We start from the raw sequence: 20520 nt of genomic DNA on the forward strand, positions 1-20520 counted from the left end.
TGCCTTGGCTGCTGGCCTATGTCATTCCAGCCTCTGCTTCCATCCTCCATCTCCTTCTCTCACTCTGACCCTCTTGGCTCTGTTTCACAAGCATCCACCAGGATAATCCAGGCTAATCTCTCCATCTCAAGATCCATAACTTAATCACATCTGCAAAGACTCCTTGGTCACATTAGGCAACACACACACACACACACACACACAGGTTCTGAGGATTATACTGGACATCCTATGGGGGGGGATGGGGGAATGGGGGGGCACTATTCCGCCTACCATACCCTCCATTTGGACCCTTTGATATGACCTCCATATTAGGGCTTTTTTTTTTCTGTTCTTTTACTGCTACCCCTGAGAACCCTGTATTTCCCCCCTAGTTCCAGGACAAAGTAGCCCTAAGCTTTCCATTTATCTGTTCTTGTCTACTGAATTAAATTTTTCCTTCCTCCCTTCCCCTGTCCTTCCTTCCTTCCTTCTCTCTCTCTATCTCTCTCTCTTTCTCTTGTTGCTGCTGTTAAAATACCTGGCTTTTTTTTTTTTTTTTTTTTTGAGATGGAGTCCTCGCTCTGTCGCCCAGGCTGGAGTGCAGTGGTGCAATCTCGGCACACTGCAGTCTCCGCCTCCCGGGCTCAAGCGATTCTCCTGCCTTAGCCTCCCGAGTAGCTGGGATTACAGGCAGCTGCCATCATGCCTGTCTTTTTGTATTTTAGTAGAGATTGGGTTTAGCTATGTTGGCCAGGCTGGTCTCAAACTCCTGACCTCAGGTGATCCTCCTGCCTCAACCTCTCAAAGTGCTGGGATTACAGCCGTGAGCCACCGGGCCCGGCCACAAAGTAATGCTACAGATTTATTTAACAAGCATTTAATGAGAACTACTACTTGCTATGAGGATGCTGTGAACAGATGCTGCCCCTGCAGCAATGAGGTTCAGCGGGGAGAGGGAGAAGGATCTCCCGTGAGAGGAGTGTTTCCAAGGAGAAGTACAGTGTGTAAGGGGAGTGAGTGTCAGCTCCTGGTCTACACTGAGGGCCTCCTTGAGGAGGTGACATTTGTCAAAACCTGGAATCATATTGGTGGAGCTTTGGTGCTCTTTTCCAGGATAGCATTGATCTCTTTCTGCTCGTTTCTGTTGAGGAGTTTCCTGGTGCAGAGGAGGCAGGAAGGCTCCAGGGATCACCTATTAAAGTTGAGAGAAAAGGAGGGCCTTGGGATTGCTAACAGGCTTGTTTAGATCTGGCCAGAGGATGCTAGAGGCTCATGGAGCACAGGGCTCTAGACCCGAGCATTTCTGCACTCTTTCTACCAGGCCAATAGGCTGTGCTTCCCTCCAGGAACGGGAGCAAAGAAGTAGGCCATTTTCTGTTTTGTCCACTGGGTGGAGTATTTTAGCCAAAGAAGGGGCCTTTGGCAGCAGTGACATCGTAGGCGATCTTTGCCTTGGAGAAGGGGCAAGCTTGGATTCGTCCGGAGTCACGCCCATCAAAACCCTCCTCCGCAGCTAACAATCATCAAACTTCATCACACCTGTGTGTTGGGCTGAGGCCTATCCTGGTAAAAGAAAACCTTGTAACAGATTTTAACATCTTAGAGCCAGAAAGCGGGCCGTAGGAGCTTGGTGACTCTAACCCTCTTTCACAAATTGGAAGTGCTAGGGCCCGAGCCTCAGGGCTCCTGACCTAATCACACAGGCTGGCGGAACCCAGGTCTCCTGCCTTTCTGGGGGCGGTTCTTTCTCTCTAAGCCGCCTCAGAGGCGCCCAAATGGAGACCTGCAGACCTTCCAAGGGAGGCGTGAGCACATACGTTTCTCTTCGTAGATAAAATGGTCTGAGAGAAAATCATTCTGCCACCTGTCAAGAATAAACAAAGTAAATGAGCTAGGTTAGATTAAGGGACTCTAGTTGGCGGCCACTCACAGTGAAGGACTGGAAATGGTTAGCAAAACAAGGGGCCTACGGCATATATTGTGACAACAATGAACATTTATTTGTATTGATTTGTGTGTTTTGTTCTACCCCTTCTTGTTTAAAAACAAAACAAAAAGTACCTACTAATGGCACATAAAAATGCACACATTTCTGCACAACCACATAAACTAAAAGTGCATGACACATTGGCTTGGGCCGCAGCTAAAGCTGGAACAAAACAGCTGATTTGCAGGATGCAAGGTTGACTCAGAAATGTGTGAAGCATTCTTTGTTTAAAAAATAAATGAATTGGCTGGACCCGGTGGCTCACGCCTGTAATCCCAGCACTTTGGGAGGCTAAGGCAGGCGGATCACCTGAGGTTGGGAGTTCAAGACCAGCCTGACCAACATGGAGAAACCTCGTATCTAATAAAAATACAAAATTAGCCAGGCGTGATGGCGTGTGCCTGTAATCCCAGCTACTCGGGAGGCTGAGGCAGAAGAATGGCTTGAACCTGGGAGGCGGAGATTGTGGTGAGCCGAGATCGCGCCATTGCACTCCAGCCTGGGCGACAAGAGCAAAACTCCATCTCAAAAAAAAAAAAAAAAAAAAAAAAAAAATTAAAGTTGGTGAGCAATAAGACAGAGGAAAAACAAAAATAGGAAAATGAAAGGCAGGCAGAAAATAAGCCTGGTACGTTAAATGTAAACTATGAAAACCTACCTCTTGCTGAGAGTGGGGGATGAACGTAGACCTCATATCTACCGTGGATGCTTGGGGGAAACCTGATCACCACAGCATATGTCAGTGGCTGCGTGTCCTCAGGCTGGGCTGCCTGGCCCAAATCGAGTCCATGATCTAGGGGCAGGAACTTTCTACAGCTCGGGCTTTTTGTAGTAAATCAGACTTGAAGGCTAAACTAAATTTTACAAAATTATTTCTTTTCCCTTATAGTTTTGTCAATTATAAGTCAGAAGGAAATTAAAAGACTCTGACTTTAAATAGCTTCCAATTTTTCAGTAACAGTTAAAAAAAACTTACTCACATATTAAGGAAAGTGGAGCAAATTCTAAATAAAGGTAACCCAGTGAGATTGAGACAACTGGGAACAGTTTGGGGAGGCTGACCTCAAAAAGACAAGACACACATTGTTTCACTCGGGAATCTTTTTCCCCTTAAATTTCCTAAAGAAAGCAGAGATCTTGCATGCTTGCCACTCACTTGGAAAGGTAAGTGCACCTTAGAATGGATATTCTTGGCTCCATCTTTTGAAAACTTAGAGACTACACCATTAGAAAGAACGGAATACCGTCAAGGGTTTTAGTGATGGGTTCTTCAAGGCCCCAACTTTCTACACATGAAAGTGTAGCATCAAGACAACCCCTTATCAGCCTGACTCTCGGTGTAAGTCCCTCTGACTGCAGGGGAGCCTTGCTTTACTCAGAGAGGCCACGGATCTTCTCTTTGCCTTCTAGACCCTGCAGAAGCTGTGCGTGACAGACAAAGTTGTCTTTCCAAAGCTAATTTATAACTGAAGGAGAACAAAAACTTGGTCAGAATCATGAATGCCCTAGATGCCTTTGAAGAGTGGAGAGACATGACTGGACTAGGGTTGGACTGGAAGAGATGGTCAAGAAGGTACTTAAAAGGGGTGTCTGCAAGGGAATCACCCAGAGTCAGAGGCAGAACAACCAGGAGCAGCAGCTTTGAGGCAGCGTTGAATTCTTGCTCCGGCAGTTAGAAATGCTGCAAACTCAGACAAGTTGCTGTTAGCTCAGCGGTAGGATGAGCCCTGATCACTTTTGCCCCAATTGCCTACTGGATTCAAGGAGAAAATGGACAAGAAAGGGTTCACAAACCATTCATATTAGGAACAGACAAATATCCATTATATAACCAATGTTCCACCAGTTCCAATGAGAAGTAAGTATAATAGCTACCATTTTTGAGCACCTATTTTGTGCCATGCTTTTTTGTCTATGTGTTTTAAACTTTATGGTTATTATCAGCCCCACTTTACATAGAGGGGAACTGAGAATCAGACGGGGCAAGTGATCCTCCAAAGTTCATTAGCTGTTAAAAGGCAGAGCAGGGATTTGAACTGTGAACCTTATTTCATTTTATTTTAATGAGGACAGATTCTTCTGATGTCAGCTGGGTTCAGCAGGGTGTGCCTGCACCCCTTGCCCAGTGGCTGGCAGAGGATTTTTAAGAAGAGAGGATGGAAGGCAGAAAAAGGCGGGAGTAGAACATGAAGAAATCTACCTCGGGGCTCCATTTTGTTCCATGTTGCAGTGAGGAACAGAGGATGAGCAACCACCGTGAGGGGACAGGCTGAGTTACCTCCCTGGGGTGATTTAACAATTCAGTAATGCATGAGTGTCATTCCGTATGTTTGAACTCTCCATTTGCTTATTGGCACCATAGTCCCTTATCTCTCTCCCTCTTGAGTTTCTTTCTCTTCTTTGACCTTTCTAGCCTCCTTATTTAATGCATGTACATTCTTGTCTTTTTCTTTCTGCCTCTTCCCTCTTCACCACTCAGACAGACTGTATCAGCGAATCCCTCTACAGTGTCGTATCTAACTTTTTTATTCATTGCATGATTTATTTTTAGCTTGAAACAACTGCATCCTAAAAATGGAGTTCCTAATGAGACAGAGGCTGAGCAGAGCTATGTAAGGTATCTGGGGCTTGGCCTCCCAGCCTCCCTAGCTTGGCTGTTTTTCTACTCTCGCGCGTGCGTGTGTGTGTGTGTGTGTGTCTATCTGCTCTTTGTCCTGAGCTCACGATTCCAGAGCTGGCTGGACCCAAGGAGGTGAAGAGTCACTTCTCATCCCCAGGAAGGGCAAAGAAGAGAGACAAAATCAGCCTGTCTGCTCCCTGCTTGGCTCAACAAGGCCTCTAACAGTCTTCTGTCCTCTCTTCCGCACACAGCATATTTGGGAACGAGAAACAAAACTTTTCCCAAATGAAGAGAACTCACTTGTTTATTGTGGGGGTTTATGTTCTGTCCTCTTGCAGGGCAGAAGAGGGGCTTAATTTCCCCACATATGATGGGAAGGACCGAGTGGTAAGTCTTTCCGAGAAGAACTTCAAGCAGGTTTTAAAGAAATATGACTTGCTTTGCCTCTACTACCATGAGCCAGTGTCTTCAGATAAAGTGGCGCAAAAACAGTTCCAACTGAAAGAAATCGTGCTTGAGGTAAGTAATCAAAGGGCATGCTGTCTGCGCTGCCTCAGTGAGGTGCCAAGGGAATGCCTTTGGCCAGGGGTTGGGATATGGGAACAAGAATGCAGAGAATATATACTGAAGTCTGCTTTATTTTGGCCTCACGTGAATCAGATTCCCTTGTCGCACAGCTGGGATGTGTGAACAATGAGGGGTGGGTCCTAACTCTTCAAATGAAGGGGACCAAACATGCTACACTATGATGGGTCTGATGTAAAGTCTTTATGGCCCCCTTGACTTTTCAAGGGCCCTTGTCCCAGCCATTGTTTACCAGATAGAATGTAGAAACTATTGTTAAAGCTGTTGGCTGAAATGAAATCCAGGGACTACTTGTGGATTTCACTCAGTGTGCCCACTCTGCTCCCTCAAATCTCCCCGTGATCCTGAAGAGACCAGAGTTACTTGACCTTGCCTCTCTCTGGGGGTCAGATGGAGAATATCACTAAATGACTTTCCTCTCTCATGATTTGCATCAGTCAGCATTACAGAATGTAGTTGTGTGCAGATCTTCTGAGCAGCATATTCATTTATGTGATTTTTTTTCTCAGTAAGTTCTTGGTGTGACTTTAGGGCAGAGCTGAAGTCAGTTCTTATTTTATCCGCATTACATGGCCTGCCTGTTTGTAACCTGGCACTGGGGCCCATTTTCTAACCCTTTGCGAGTGCCCCAGAAACTATTCCTGCAGCTCCTCCTGGACAGCTTAAGATGGCTTACACTTCAAGAGGGCCTGAGGGTGCCAAGAATGCTAGTGGGCACCAAGATGCCTCATCAGTCCCCATGCCTAGCTCAGGCGCAAACCTGTGAAAAGGATATTTAAGAATTACAGTTTATTAACCAGCACAATCAGAGAACTCAGGTTGATGAAATAGTTTGATTAACAGAATTATTGTATAAAACCCATGTGGATTTGAATTTTTTCAAATTGAAAAATTGACTGTCATAAAATCCAGCAAAACTATCCCAAATACATCAAAAGTATATCTCCAACCTTGGGTGCTGAATGTGGAATTCCAGTTCTCTCTGTGGGTTGCAAGAAAAGAGAAAACAGCGATAGTTATTAAGACTTTATTTTATAGAAATGAGCAAATCACAAGCTGGAAAAGAACGAGACATAGAACTTAGCTGCTGCTTAGCTCATGAAACCAACACTTACATTATATCTCCATCTCAAACTGCCATACTCAGTTACCAAGAGACATTGCTATGAAAACTTAATTGAAGGCATAAGGATTCTCCCCTCTATGCTCATCGCTGTCCAGTTAGCCTAGAACTCCAAAAGAATGCCTTTGGGTGGCCAGTACAGGCAAGGACATTCATTTCTGATTCTAATTTTTTTTTAAAAAAGAAATCTCCTTCTATCATCCATCCATCTATCTATCTATCTATCTATCTATCTATCTATCTATCTATCTCTAGCTCCCCCAAGTATATCTGTCCCCAAAGACTATGCAAAATCATGAACAGAAACTTCCCCTGGGCTTACCATCCCTCCAGACACCTTTGATCCAAGCGTGCCCTTTTCACAGTTGGGTGCCGGCCCAGCAGAGACCGATAAGGAAAAGTTCACCACAGGAGTTAATCTGATGCCCCTCAGGCTGCTAAAGCTGGAGTGAGGCATCGTTAGGAGAATAAGAACACAGAACTTGAAGTCAGGATATCTGGATTTAAGTTCTGGCTTTGTCTCTACTAGGCACAGGACACAGGGCAAATTATGTAATTTCTCAGAGCCTCATTTTCTTATCCATAAATATGGAAAAATAATAACTATCATGCAGGCTTAAGAAATGATTAAATAATAATAATGTTTATTAAATGCTTACTAAGTGCAGGGACTGTTCTAAGCACTTGGTATGTGTTAGCTTGTTTAATCCTTACAATAATTCTATTAAGTAGGTACAGTTACCAATTCCATTTTATAGATGGGGAAACTGAAGCAGAGAGGCTAAGTTGTACAAGGTCACACAGCTACTGCAGATGAAGGCAGTCGTACGTAACACCTACACGGCACTACTCCTGAAATCAGTGCGAAAACGCCCAAGGGGCTTCTGGGTAGCCTGTTTAAGATGGTTTCAAGAGTCTTCCTTAAACAGAGTTGCTCAGCCTCTGGGCCCGCATCTGATGATGCCAGCTGTACACCAGCATGGCTGAGAAGTACATGGCCTGGAGGCGCTGCTCATGCAAAAGTCCAAACTGAGGAGGAGGCCTGGGCTCCATTAGTGAAGGTTGAGGAAGGGGCAGGCCTTTGTTGAGATACTTGTCAGGTGCAGCATCAAGGGTAAAAATGGCTCCAGGAAGTCCATGAGTGGAAAGAGCGAACATGCCTTTAAACTTTCTTCATGGTCAAAACAACTATTTTGTCCTCTTAATCCTCTAGACCCCACACTTGCACTAAGAAAAATAGTCTTCCAGCTTCCAGGGCTGTGGCTGTTAGGGGGGTAGGGGGAAAAGAGGAGGCAGTTCCCAGTGTCCATCCATCAGGCAGTGCGGTCTCAGCCACGGGCAAATAGCTGGAGGGGAGGTGGCTCCCTTCTCCCTCGCAGCTTAAGGCGGCTTCTGACACTTTTTATCATGACCGACTATGACACAGTATATACAGACACACACAGACACACACATACATACCAGAAACAAAAATTTCATATAAACTATACTTATTATTATTACTTGGGGAATTAAAATTTTTTTCTATTTTTATCCTGTTCTCTTCTATTTCACTTTAAAAATTGATCTCAACCTATTAAGTTGATTTCGCTCTCCAGTGAGGAGTTGCCATCCCCAGGCTGAAACACCTGAGGAATTTCTAGGAATTAGAAACTCATAGCTCTTCACACTAGGGTCACCCCATTCTAAGAAACTCCGAGGGCCCTGTGGCCAGTCATGTATATTTTGTCTGCATCTCTAAGGGATGTCAATGAAAAGAGCCAGAAACAGCTCCATCCACAGAGCAAGGAGGTCACTGCCTGATGAGGGGCACTTGAAATACCATTCAATTAGTCATGCATCTGCCACCTAATTTTTGTTGGGGCCCTGGGATAGATGCTGTGGATACAGGGAAAATGAGACCCTCAAGTGGCTCACAGCTGAACGTGGAAGAAAACATGCAAACTAAGAGCTACAGTGCAGGGAGGTTGCTGTAACAACAGAGCAACTTATAAGTTTCTCAGGGAGAGTAAAGGAAAGAGGAAGAGCCAGAATTGGTTTGTGACATGAGTAGGAATTTACTGGCAAAACAGCAAATATTCTGATGGCTCTCAAGTATTTTTCCACCTGCTAGCTTTTTCCTAAAATTGGCCAAGCGGGCCTCATTTCTTTAGGGTAAGATTTTTGTCCCTACTTAGTCAAGGTCCTCTGGAAGAGGTAGACCTTTGAGATGTTGCCAATTACTTATATCCCCTGAGTCTGAATTCTGTCGTGAGAACAGGGCTTGACAAGCGGAAGAGGAGAAGGGGGAGAAGATAAGGCCTATACAGCTTAGCAAGAAAAAGGCAAGTAATATGACACCAGGAGGCAGCAAACTCAAACTTTGCTTTCCAATCTGGCCAGAGTCCAGCTCTGGAGGGCCCAAGGGTCAGTGTATGATCCATAGTTCTATGCAGATGTTCTACACATGCTTGTTGAATGAATGAATGAAATGTTAGAGCTCAAAAGAACTGTGGGAGTCATCTAGGTTGCTCTGAACCCCTCATTTCATAGCTGTAACCCCGACTTAAACAGCTGGCAGTTCTGATTCCTGCTTGGGTATTCTTCATCAACAAAGTAGCATATACTGATTTAGAAATTTCAGAGTATGTGGAAAAGAACTAAAAGGCAATAAAAGTAATCACACCAAAATAAACATGGATAATGTTCTGGTAGATTTCTTTCCAGTATTTTTTTCTATACATAAATATACATTTTTCAATTGGGGATTATACCATTTATATAGTTTTGTTTCCAGCTTTTTTTCACATCTGTTATTGTATTTCTATATTATTAAACAGTAATGTTAATACCAGCATAGTATTCCACCGTATCATCATACATATTTTTAAAATAATTACCCTATATTTGGATCTTGACACAATTTTTAGAGTTTAAAAAATCCCTTATCTTTTCATTGTTGTTTTAATGAACACTTCTTTGATTTCTGGATAAAGTTTTCCATAAAATTGTTTTGCCATTTATATATTTTTTCTTTCATAAATTATTTTTCTATGCCTTTTCTCATTTTTCTATTGGGGTGTCAACACAAATTATAAAGGGAGTTGCAATTTTGTATGCTGTCTCTTACAGCTTCCACCAAGATAGTAAATTTAGTCACACCACAGTGGCCAACTTCCATTAGCATTACAGGACTCAGAGACAGAGGACACGGGCAGGTAATTCAGTTTCTCCTTGCTGCTTTGTTTCCTGCTTCCTCTTTTTCCTTGAAACTGCTGTGCAAGCCACTGCTCCGATCATGTCGTATAAATATTGCCAGAGAAAGTCCTTCATTTCTCAACCTGAGTTAAGAAATGTCACCATTTCCCTCAGGTTGAAGTGCTTGAGAGATGGCATGCTCTAACACGGGCTTCCAGATCAGATAGACCTGGCTTCCTTATTTGCAAGGTGGAGATGATAGTACTGTTGTGAGGATTGAATGAGGCTGCCCAGCAAGAGCATAGCTCTGGCACACAGAAGATAACAAATGCTGGCTTCTTTCAGCCCACCCTCACTATTTCATCAGGATTCTAAACACCATACAGCTAACCCTATCAGTTGACAAACTGAGGAAACCAGGCCTTGGGAGCTGGGGACTGGAAATGCAGCCATCTTGCTTATTCACAGCCAGTTTGATTCACTCCTCCTCTTATTGCTTATTCACTCCTCCTCTCTGGGGCTGGAGGGGAGGAGTGAGTTGCCAGCGGTCACAGGTCGCTCTCGATGTACCTCTGTTTGGCGTTCCCTCTGCTCTCAAGGCTTTGCTGAGCCTGTGTCGGTTATGTCCAATCACCTCATCCATGCCATTTATTAAATTAGGCCTTGCCCCATTTTCAGTCATGGTTCAGTCTCACCTACTTTGAGAGGTGCTTCCAGTTTCCTTCTAATCCTTTCTACCTTACTCTTTCCCCCCATGGAGACATGGGTTGGATTTTTCCCTCTAGATTAGAAGCCTCATGAGAACAACCTGAATTAAAATCAAACTTGGTAATAGGGGAAGCGAAAAGCAAAGCAAAACAAAACAAAAGCAAACTGAGCCAAGTTCACATTGGGCAAGGATCAAGAAACTGCTTGTGACTCAAAAACACAACTAAATGAGTGCACTGGTCACATGACAACGTGATAGGTGGAGCCCCAGCTGGCCAGGCATGAGCAACATGGCCTCCGCATTGTGAGTTCCTGAGCCCTCTATACATGGCATTACCGTTCTGGCTAGCACCCAGCCCGGGATGAGGAATCATCGACTCCTTCCTCTTCCCCTTCTACCTTCACACATATCCTATCCCTAACTCCAAGACCTTTATCTTTTCCTCTACACCACTTCACTACTAGGAGTCCAGCATTCCAACCTGAAAAAGAAGGCAAGAAAAGGACAAAAGCTTTTTCCAGGTGAGCTTCACACTTACATAGAAACAATTTTATGGCCCCTTAAATCGTCTATAGAAGGAAAGGAGGAAGGAGACATGCAAGGACCTCAGAGCTCAGTTTTAGGACCTCTGGGCACTTTTCATTTTATATTCACATGTTTCGTAGTTAAAATTGTTGCTGTTAGCCATGTATATGTGTTTTGGGTGGCAGGGTGGAGAGGGGGGAATAGCAACTAAATAGACTAACCTGTAACCAATATGCATTTATTGGATTAAGGAAAGCTATGGGGAATTTTTTCAGGCAGCTAGAGAGTGTTTCAGAACATGAAAACAAGTATTGTAAATCCCTGAATAGAAATATTCATTCATTTATTAAATATTCATTGCTATTAACAGACACTCAATAATCTTTGCATGAGTCAACGAATGTATCAGTGAATGTATGGATAAGGAACAAGCAACACTTTCCAGATTCTGAACAGCAAAGCTTGGTTCATTCATTTAGGGTGAAATAGGTCCCTTGCTCAGGCAGGGAATCTGGAGTCTTGGCACAAAAATGGCCACATCTTCTTGGAAGTTGAACCAGGTCTACCTGCCGGTCCTGTAGTTTTTCAACAGGCTGCAACTAGAGTTCAAATTCTAAGGCTGCTGCCCGTGTACCCTTGGTGTGCTGCTTCTGCTTTTCCTGCTTAAGAAGGTCTCACTTTAGCTCACCAATAGAGGCTGTTGGGATGCTCTGCTGCCATCCACACAGTGCATGTCCAGGGGATCTCTCCTAAGCTTTCTTGGGTATTAAATGGCAGGACCACTACCTAAAAATGCAAACCAATTTTCCAGTGCTGAAACATAGGTTACTTTCCAATAATTTTTAGAGGATGACTCACACAGATTATCTATTAGGCCCTGTAGGGGAGAGGGATGCTGGTTTCATCATCTATGACAGGATCAAGAATCATAATCCTGTGTGATGTAGGCCTCTGAGTTTTGCAGCTGTTTAGTGGATCTCTTGATGCTGCTGCTTTCAGTCTGCCAGAGCCCCTAACAGACTGAGCTTCCTTCTTCCTTCAGGCCTCAGTCTCCTAAACTATCTGTATATCAATAAAAAGTAAACTTTAGCTGAGAGTGACTGTAGCCTCTTCAGGCTTTGCAATGTGCCCAGCATCATCATTGACAAGACTCATATGCACTTTATGAACACCACTCTTCTTCTTCTTCTTCTTCCTCCTCCTCCTCCTCCTCCTCCTCTTCTTCTTCTTCTCCTTCTCCTTCTCCTTCTTCTTATTCTTCTTTTTCTTCTTCTTCTTCTTCTTCTTTTTTTTGACTGAGTCTCATTCTGTTGCCCAGGCTGGAGTGCAGTGTTGCAATCTCAGCTCACTGCAACCTCCACCTTCTGGGTTCAAGCAATTCTTCTGCCTCAGCCTCCTGAGTTGTTGGGATTACAGGTGCCCACCATCATGCCCAGCTAATTTTTGTATTTTTAGTAGAGACAGGGTTTCACCATGTTGGCCAGGCTGGTATACCACCACTTTTCTATGTCCAACCTCAGATGAGGTATCAGCGCTTGGGAAAACTGAGAGCCGAGCACCTGAACTTCTCTCTTCTATTTACCCACTATCCTGAGCAAGTCACACAGATTCACCTCTTTACACTGACCTATGAAATCTTTGTGTAAAATCATCTATAAAATCAACCATTAGCTCCTACCTCCATGAATTAGGAGAATTAAATGAAAACAGGTGAATAAGAATCTCTTATAAAATTATAAGAATGTATAAAAGATTCAGGTTTTATTATTTTTATTACATTAGTTACCACTGAAGAAATTCATCTATGTATTAATAGAATGACTAATTGAGTGCTTGAAGTATAGTGGGTGCTTATCAATGTGAATTTCTTTCACTAGTCACTTGAACTTTTATACATGTTCTTAGTCAATTGTAGTAGTTCTCAACTTTGGCCACATATTAGAACCACATAAGGAGTTTTAAAAAATACTGATTCCTGGGTCTTATCCCCACAGGTGCTGGTTTAATTGGTCACTGGGTAAAGGCTGATGTCCAGATGCTACAATTTTTAAAAGCTCTCTGAGTGCTGTTAGGATGCAGCCAAGTTTGAAGGCCACTTGAAACCTGATGCTTAGAATGTGGACCCCAAGGTTGAAAGCAGCCCAGCTACTTGGGAGGCTGAGACTAGAGGATTGCTTGAGGCCGGGAGTTTGAGGCTGCAGTGTGTTATGATTGCATCTGTGAGTAGATACTGCACTCCAACTTGAGCAACATAGTGAGACCTCATCTGAATAAAAAGGCGGACCCCAGACCAGCAGCAAATGGTATCACCTGGACCATGTTAAAAACAAAGAATCTCAGGCCCTATCCCAGAATCAAACTTAGCATTTAAATGAGATCCCTGTGTCGTTTGTAGGCACATTAAGGTTTGCAAAGCACTGCGACAGTCTATTGGGTTGGGAAAGTTTTCCAGATGACCAGAATCATGTTGTTACCTGTTTGACCTTTGGATCATCCATTCTTCAGAATGGTGTTGGAACTGTCAGTATAGCTCTAATTTGGAGAGTCGCTGGGATGTTAAGTTGGTTCTAGGGGTGCAGGGATTCATATCTGATTTGGGACTCAGCCAGGCCTCCCAGGGTTCTCCCACTGACCCATCACTCACACAATCAGTGACTAATCCTTTGGACCTCCTTAGAAGGAAATGATCTGGGACTTGAGAAGTCTTACCCTATTTGAGATCTTTCCAGTTGAATTGCCTGGCTTTTAAAGACCAACTCAGAAGGTGGCCTTCTAACTATCCTCAGGTCAGGGTTCAGAGTTGACCTTCAGAAAGAGAAGACATGCATCTATTTGGTTGCTGTGGCACATTAGCCCTTTCCCCAAAAAAGATGGCAAATCTAAGAACCCTGAAGGTAGATGGAAGTGGGATATTAAGATGTTATGATGTTTAATGGAAAACCGTGGGAAAGCTTCTTAGAGAAAACTGGTGAGTATTTTGTAATATAAAACTAAGTCTGGTGAACACCTGAATAGAAATATTAATTCTTTCATTTATTCATGAAATATTCATCTTACTTAGTGTCTAAGTCTGCTTAGTGTTGCTATAACAGAATACCTGAGGCTGGATCATCTATAAAAAGAGGTTTACTTGGCTCATGATTCTAGTGGCTGCAAAGTTCAAAATTGGCAGCTGCATCTGGTGAAGGCCTCGTGCTGCTTCAACTCATGGGAGAAAGCAGAAAGCAATCGAGGAATGGTCAAGGAAATCATGTGATGAGAGAGAAAGAAAGACAGAGAAGCCAAGGAAGCCAGACCCTTTTAAACAACCTGTTCCCTCAGAAAATAATTTGTTCTCATTAAAACTCACTTACCCTTGAATGAGGGCATTCATCTATTCATCTGTTCATAAGGGGCCCACCCACATAACCCAAACACCTCTCACTAGACCCTACCGCTGAACACTACCATATTGGGAATAAAATTTCAACATGAGTTTTGATGGGGACAAACCACACCCAAATCATAGCATTTACAAAGATGCAGATGGAATGGCCCCAGTGTCTAGGGAAATGTTCCTCTTTTATTGATGATAAGAACTCACTTCCTTTAGGTCTATGCTTAAATGTCACCTTATCAAAGAAGTTATCTCCCTGACAACCTATGTAAATCACACTTTCCATGCACTCATCTTACCTCCTCTACCCTCCTCTATACTTTTTCTACATAGTACTTGGCGGACATGTTGCATATTTTCTGACACCCCTTCTTTCAGTACATTTGTGTTGCTATAAAAGAATACCTAAGACTAGGTAATTTATAAAGAATAAAAGGTTTATTTGGCTCACAATTCTGATGTCTGAAAAAGTTGAAGATTGGGTATCTGTATCTGGCTAGGGCCACAGGCTGCTTCCACTCATGGCAGAAGGTGAAAAGGAGCTGATGTGTGCAGAGATTACACAGCACCAGAGGAAGTGAGAGAAAGAGAGAGAGAGAGAAGGTGCAAGGCTCTTTTTAACAACCAGCTCTCAGAGGAACTCTAGGAGGAACTAATAGAGTGAGAACTCACTCAGTCACTGCCCCACCCACGGAGGACATTAATCTATTCCTAAGGGATTCACCTCCATGACCCCAAGACCTCCCATTAGGCCCCACCTCCAACATTGGGGATCAAATTTTAATGTGAGATTTGGAGGGAAAAACGTCCAAACTTCAGCACCTGCTATAGAATGTGACATTCACAAAGGCAGGGACTTTGTTCTACTCATTGCTATACCCCAGCACCTAAACCAGTGCCTGACTCAGTAGGTATTCAACAGCATTTGTCAAATGAATGTTGAACGAAGAGAAGAGGAAGGAGGAGAAGGGAGAAGCACATATTATGAACTTACCATAAACCATGCCAATATGGAGCTTTACATATGTTATTTTATTTAATTCTTACAACATTACAGACAGAGAAATGAGCCAGAGAGCTAAGTAAAAATTGCCTAAAGTCACAAAGCTATGAAACATTAGATTGTGAAGCAGGGTTTGAACCCAAGCCTATTTGGTTTCAAATGACATGTTCCTTCCAGTATGCCAAGGAGCAGCTGAAAGGGATTGCTTCATGTTTGTAAGCAGTGCCAACTTACGAAGGGACAGATGTCTTTAGTTTGGATTTTCACTCACACTTGAGCTGCATTAAATTGTACAACTAGACTATGTGTTGAACCTAAATGACCAATGCGGGCCAATGGGCTGTTACTTGGCACTTGGAATTTAATAAATGTTTGCTGGATGGATGGATGGATGTAGAGGGGAAGAAGGAAAAGGTCAAGAATTAGAAATAAATTGCTTATACTGAAAATATACTTCTCCTTGATCTCTTTTTAAAATTGAGTTAAATTTTTTAAAGTATTGAGTAAAATTGTAAAGAGGTTGAATTTGCCAGATTCAGGAACTGTTTGCTACCCTTGCTTAATCCCACCAAAACATGGGTAAAATTGATTTTTTTAAGCCATGGGTTTCTTAGCCCAAAATGTATATACACATGGGCAGAAGCCTCCAAGCTTTATAAGGCTGACCCTTGTTCTAAACTTATTTAGCACTGGCAAATATCCCAGGGGTGGTTGCATTTCCAAACCCCGAGAGAGGAAGGCAAAATGAAGTTGCTGGAGTTGAGCGAATCTACAGATGGAGCCACGTGGAAAAGCTGGGCAGGGAATAGCAACACACACAGGATTCAGGTATTTTTTCCAACTGTTCACTGCCCAAAAATGGCAATCTCCAAATTCACACCTGCTCCACTCTGAAAAATTAGATGAGGTCAGGCTTATTTTGGTTTGGCTTGGAGAACGAAGCCTCTCACAGAGCCCATACTCTCTCAGGAGGTGCTCACTTTTAAATCGCAGTTCTCTGTGAAGCCCAAGTGCTGTTGAATTCTGTGTGGAGGGTTGCTGGGCACATATCGGTAATACAGGGGATCCTTGGAGTGAGATGGTAAAAGAACAGAAATGCTAGTTGTAAAAGCATGGATTGAGTTGATTACAGTTAAATGTTTCCTTTCACCTATGGAATTATAAGGAAATAAAGGTTTCACGAACTGGAAAATACATTGTTGATTCAGAAGTTTTTAGACCATTGGAACCTTCTCTCACTACTCCTATCTCCAAAGCCCCCGGTATTGCCCAAGCCCTAATAGGACACCTATTCATCACATTCCTGAGGTAGACCTCCTCCCAAAGGTATAAGTTTATTTATTTATTTATTTATTTATTTAGAGACGGAGTCTCACTCTGTCCCCCAGGCTCCCAGGCTGGAGTGTGGTGGCACGATCTTGGCTCACTGCAACCTCTGCCTCCCGGGTTCAAGCAATTCTTCTGCTTCAGCCTCCTGAGTAGCTGAGACTACAGGCATGTGCCACCCTGCCCAGCTAATTTTTGTATTTTTAGTAGATACAGGGTTTTGTCATGTTGGCTGGGCTGGTCTCGAACTCCTGACCTCAGGTGATCCGCTTACCTCAGCCTCCCAAAGTGCTGGGATTACAGGCACGTGCCACCATGCCCGGCCCCCAAAAGTTATACATTTTAAAATGGGGACGTGAGATACCATGAAAGTCACCACTGCAGAAATATTATAAGGGCTATTATGATATAAGGCAGTAAAATTAAAAGTAAGAAATGAAATCTGATTCCAAATCACAAGATTTTTCTTTACTCAGCAGCCCTACTCTGTGGCAGTTTGAGCTTTACAGGTTGGTGCGGAGTATTTTTGCATAATTGTCAGCTTAGCTTTAGTGCGCATTCAAAATGACTTGTTTCTCCTAGAAAGTCAGCCCCCTGAAGAACTGAGCCTGTTCAAAGAAGCCTCTAAGGCTTTCCTTTTTATAAACTGGATGTGGTAGGCCAGAATTATCCAGATAAGCTGTTTCTGTTTGGACAGCCATACAGGAAAGGGGCCAGTACGGCATCTTGCAATGTGATGGGCTAGGCAAGCCAGAGCCGCTTCTGTGTGCCCGGAGTGCCAGTTCCAGGAGCTCCCACCTGCTACCCAGGTGCCCCAAGCCAGACAGGCCTCTCCTCACCATCTGCCATGAGCTGGGTGGCCAGGAGAGCCAACAGGTACTCCCTCACGTGCTCACCTGCTTCTACCTATACAACACACACAATTACTCTGGCCTCGGATATCTAACTGTTAGCCTGACCACACACCTCTGATTTATGAAGGGAGTGAAGCATCCTCCAGACACAGATGAAGAAGTGAATGCAACAATGCAACACACAAACGACTATTGGCAGTAGCACCTAGCAGTGTGAGATGCACAGGCTTTGGAGTTAGAGCCAGCTGGGATTGAGTCCTTGCACTAGCTGTGTGACTGCAGGCGGGTCACTTAGCTCCTCAAGGGTGAGTGCTTCCTTTATAAAATCTAAGCCACAGTACCCTCCTCATAGAGGTTTTAAGAAGACAAAACAGGTAACATGTGTGAAGTGATGGGCACATGCTTGGTGCTCAGTGAAGGGCTGCTCCTGAAATCATTGTGTATGTGAAAGCACATTGAAAACTCCCACTCTCCACTCAAGTTAGTTATCCATGGCATTTGCTGTCATTAGCAGATGCTATCAAAATAAACACTAGTCAGACATTTCAGAAAGTTCAGCCAAGCAGGAACAGGTTCCTCTTCTGCTTATTGCACTGTGGAAGCAATAAGTCAAGGATCTCTTCATTTAATCATTATTTTACATTTATGAGGCCTCTCCATGAGAGGAAGCAACCCACCCCCTTTTTAAAATGAGGTATACCAACCTCCACTGAAGGTTAGTTTAAAAAGGGATGATCCCTCTGGCTCCAGAAAGCACTGACTATCGTGTGGAACTTTTTCCCAAGGAGAGTCGGAAGGAGGGACTACCAGAGGAGGTCAGGGCCTGGGCTTCCAGACTGCATTTTCACAGGCTCTGGGGCACAGAATTCTGTTGAGAAAAATTGGTAAAGGGCATTGCCTTGCCCCATGTCAGTCAAATTCAGTCTTTAAAAATTCCATTGCAATAATATTTTTAGATAAAACAAAACAAACCTGGCCTTCAGGGACAGCTTCCCTCATTCTGTCAGTTTGGACATGGCAAAATGCTACGCAATAAAAGATTGTGATTTTGTGTTAGAGACTGGAAGAGCCACAGCTCTCAATGTGTGGGCCCGAGACCGGCAGCCTCAGCAGCACCTGGGACCCTGGCAGAAATGCAAATTCTTGGGTCCCATCCCAGATCTGCTGAATCAGAAACTCTGGGGTGGGCCCAGCAATCTCTTTTTACTGGCTGCCCCTCCAGGGAATGCTGATGTGCACCCAGGTTCTAAAACCACTGACTTAGTGTAGTGGGGTTTGCCCTGTAGTCAATTGGTAGGGAACTTTCACTATGTACTTGTATACATGATACTCTTGTGAGATTGGATCTCATAAGGAAATTGAAGATCAGTTAAGTTGTGACTTGCCCAGAGTCTCACAGCTGGTAAGTTGCAAAGCCAGGTTTTGGGCCCAGGTCCCTCAGAGGCCCAGGTATAGGAACAAAATGTAATGGATGAAAGTTTGGGCTCTGGAGCCAGAGTGTCAGGGTTGAAATCCTAGCTGGGTCACTTAAGCTCTGTGTGTCCCCAGGCAAGTTGGTTAACCACTCTGTGCCTCTATTTCCTCATCTGCAAGCCTCTACCTCATGAGAGTTTTGTAGAGAGTCAATAAGATAATTCTTATAAGGCAGTTGGAGCAATAGCTGGCATATAGTAAACACCCAGTAAGTGCTTTTTTTAAATTGTTGTTGTTATATAGCCTCTCAGAATTGTGGGGTGGAAAAAATACATAGCATCTTCCCTTGGGTCTTTTCCTTGGCATTGACCAATGTGATAGTCCAAAATGCCAATAAAAACAATCAACAGCCTCCCTCTTCCCGAAGGCTCTTTCAGAGGCCACCTATTCCAGCCCTAAAGAGGCCCCCGATACTCGCTTGAATCCCATAAAATAGCTGTCCCTTCATTGAGCCAGCCTCCTTCGTGAACACATCACATGCCAACTGCCCAGCTATACATAGCTCAGGCCTACTTTGAGGGCGGCAGAAAGTGACAGGAGATTACCGGAGCGAAACGTCAGCTCTCTGGTTTCAGGGGAGGACACACAGTTGTTGAATTGCTTGACATGTTGCCGGATGGCATGAGGGACAGTGGGTACAAATAGCCGTTTGGCTCTTGGCTTACATGAAAAGAGCAGGGTTACAGCCAGGGTGTTTTTAATGACTGGCCTGGGGGACATTCACTTGGAGCAGAGATCTGTGACATTTTCCCCGAGGCTCAACTTTTTTTTCAGATTCTTGGCCCTGCAGAAAGTAATCCCCACCCACCTCCCTTCAACAAGTAACCACCTCCTTTTTCTTTATGACCCTCCACCTCCCCACCTTCCCTCTGACTGTGTAGTAAATTAGTCTTTCTCCTCTACAAAGACAGTTCTTGGGAAATGGTACAAATGTAACTTTCTTCCTGTCTTTCCCTGGGTGAGAGCTGGTAAGTCCTATGAAGAGACTGGATTGGGTGGGGTCTTTATGTAGGTATTGGATGTGCTGTTCTGGGAGCCCCAGGGGCAGTCACGCAGCACAGGGCGCCCCTCTCGCTCCTGTGTGACGCCTTGAATAAGCTAGCCACACCTGCTGTAACATGTTCTTGCCACCCACCCAGCAGTTTAACTCCCAGTACTTTGGCTTCTGTCTCAGCTCTTCTCTAAAAGGTCACGCGTGACTTACCAGTCCTGAGATGAGAGGCCTCATGGGGGTCCTACCCCTCCTTGACTCCCTGCAACGTTTGATATGACCACCTGCTCCTTTGTGACTCTGGAGTCACAACACCAGGATCCTTTCTCTCCCCGCACTTCTCCCATAGCTCCGCTCTGCCTCCAGGGTAGGCTTCTTTCTCTTCCTTCTGAGACAGCCAGCCCTTGACCCTGTGGCTTTCTCTCATACTCATCTTCCAAAGATGTCACCTGTCCTCAAGCCTTGATCTCTCACGCGGGACCTCTCCCCTGAGCCCTAGATCAGCACCTCCGGGTCTGGGCTGGACTGCCGTGACTGTGAACTCTCTGGGTCTGAATCCACGCTGAGAAGCTTCCCCAGTTCTTTCATGCCCTCCTGCCATCACTGTGTGTCCTCCACTTCGTTTCCTCATGGGAGAACCTCAAACTATTGTGCCTCCTCCCTCTTCTTTGATCTCTCTCCCTTTTCTCTCCAAAACCAAGGAAGACTTACCAGGTCTGACTGATTCTCAACTTGTAGCACCACCTGCATGAGTCACTTTTTCTCCCACTGACACTGTCTTGGTCTGAG

The 20520-nt window shown here is 44.2% G+C and overlaps 1 protein-coding gene across 1 annotated transcript in view; it reads left to right on the plus strand.

The window, feature by feature from the left end:
* Positions 1-4633: 4633 nt before the first annotated feature.
* Positions 4634-20520, plus strand: part of CASQ2 (calsequestrin 2) — a 68850-nt gene continuing 52963 nt past the window's right edge. The window contains 1 exon segment of the mRNA NM_001132214.1: positions 4634-5108. Coding sequence (NP_001125686.1) covers positions 4875-5108 — 234 coding nt within the window. The 5' untranslated portion in view covers positions 4634-4874.

The sequence above is a fragment of the Pongo abelii genome, chromosome 1 (genome assembly GCF_028885655.2).
Source record: "Pongo abelii isolate AG06213 chromosome 1, NHGRI_mPonAbe1-v2.0_pri, whole genome shotgun sequence".
Classification (NCBI taxonomy): Eukaryota; Metazoa; Chordata; class Mammalia; order Primates; family Hominidae; genus Pongo; species Pongo abelii.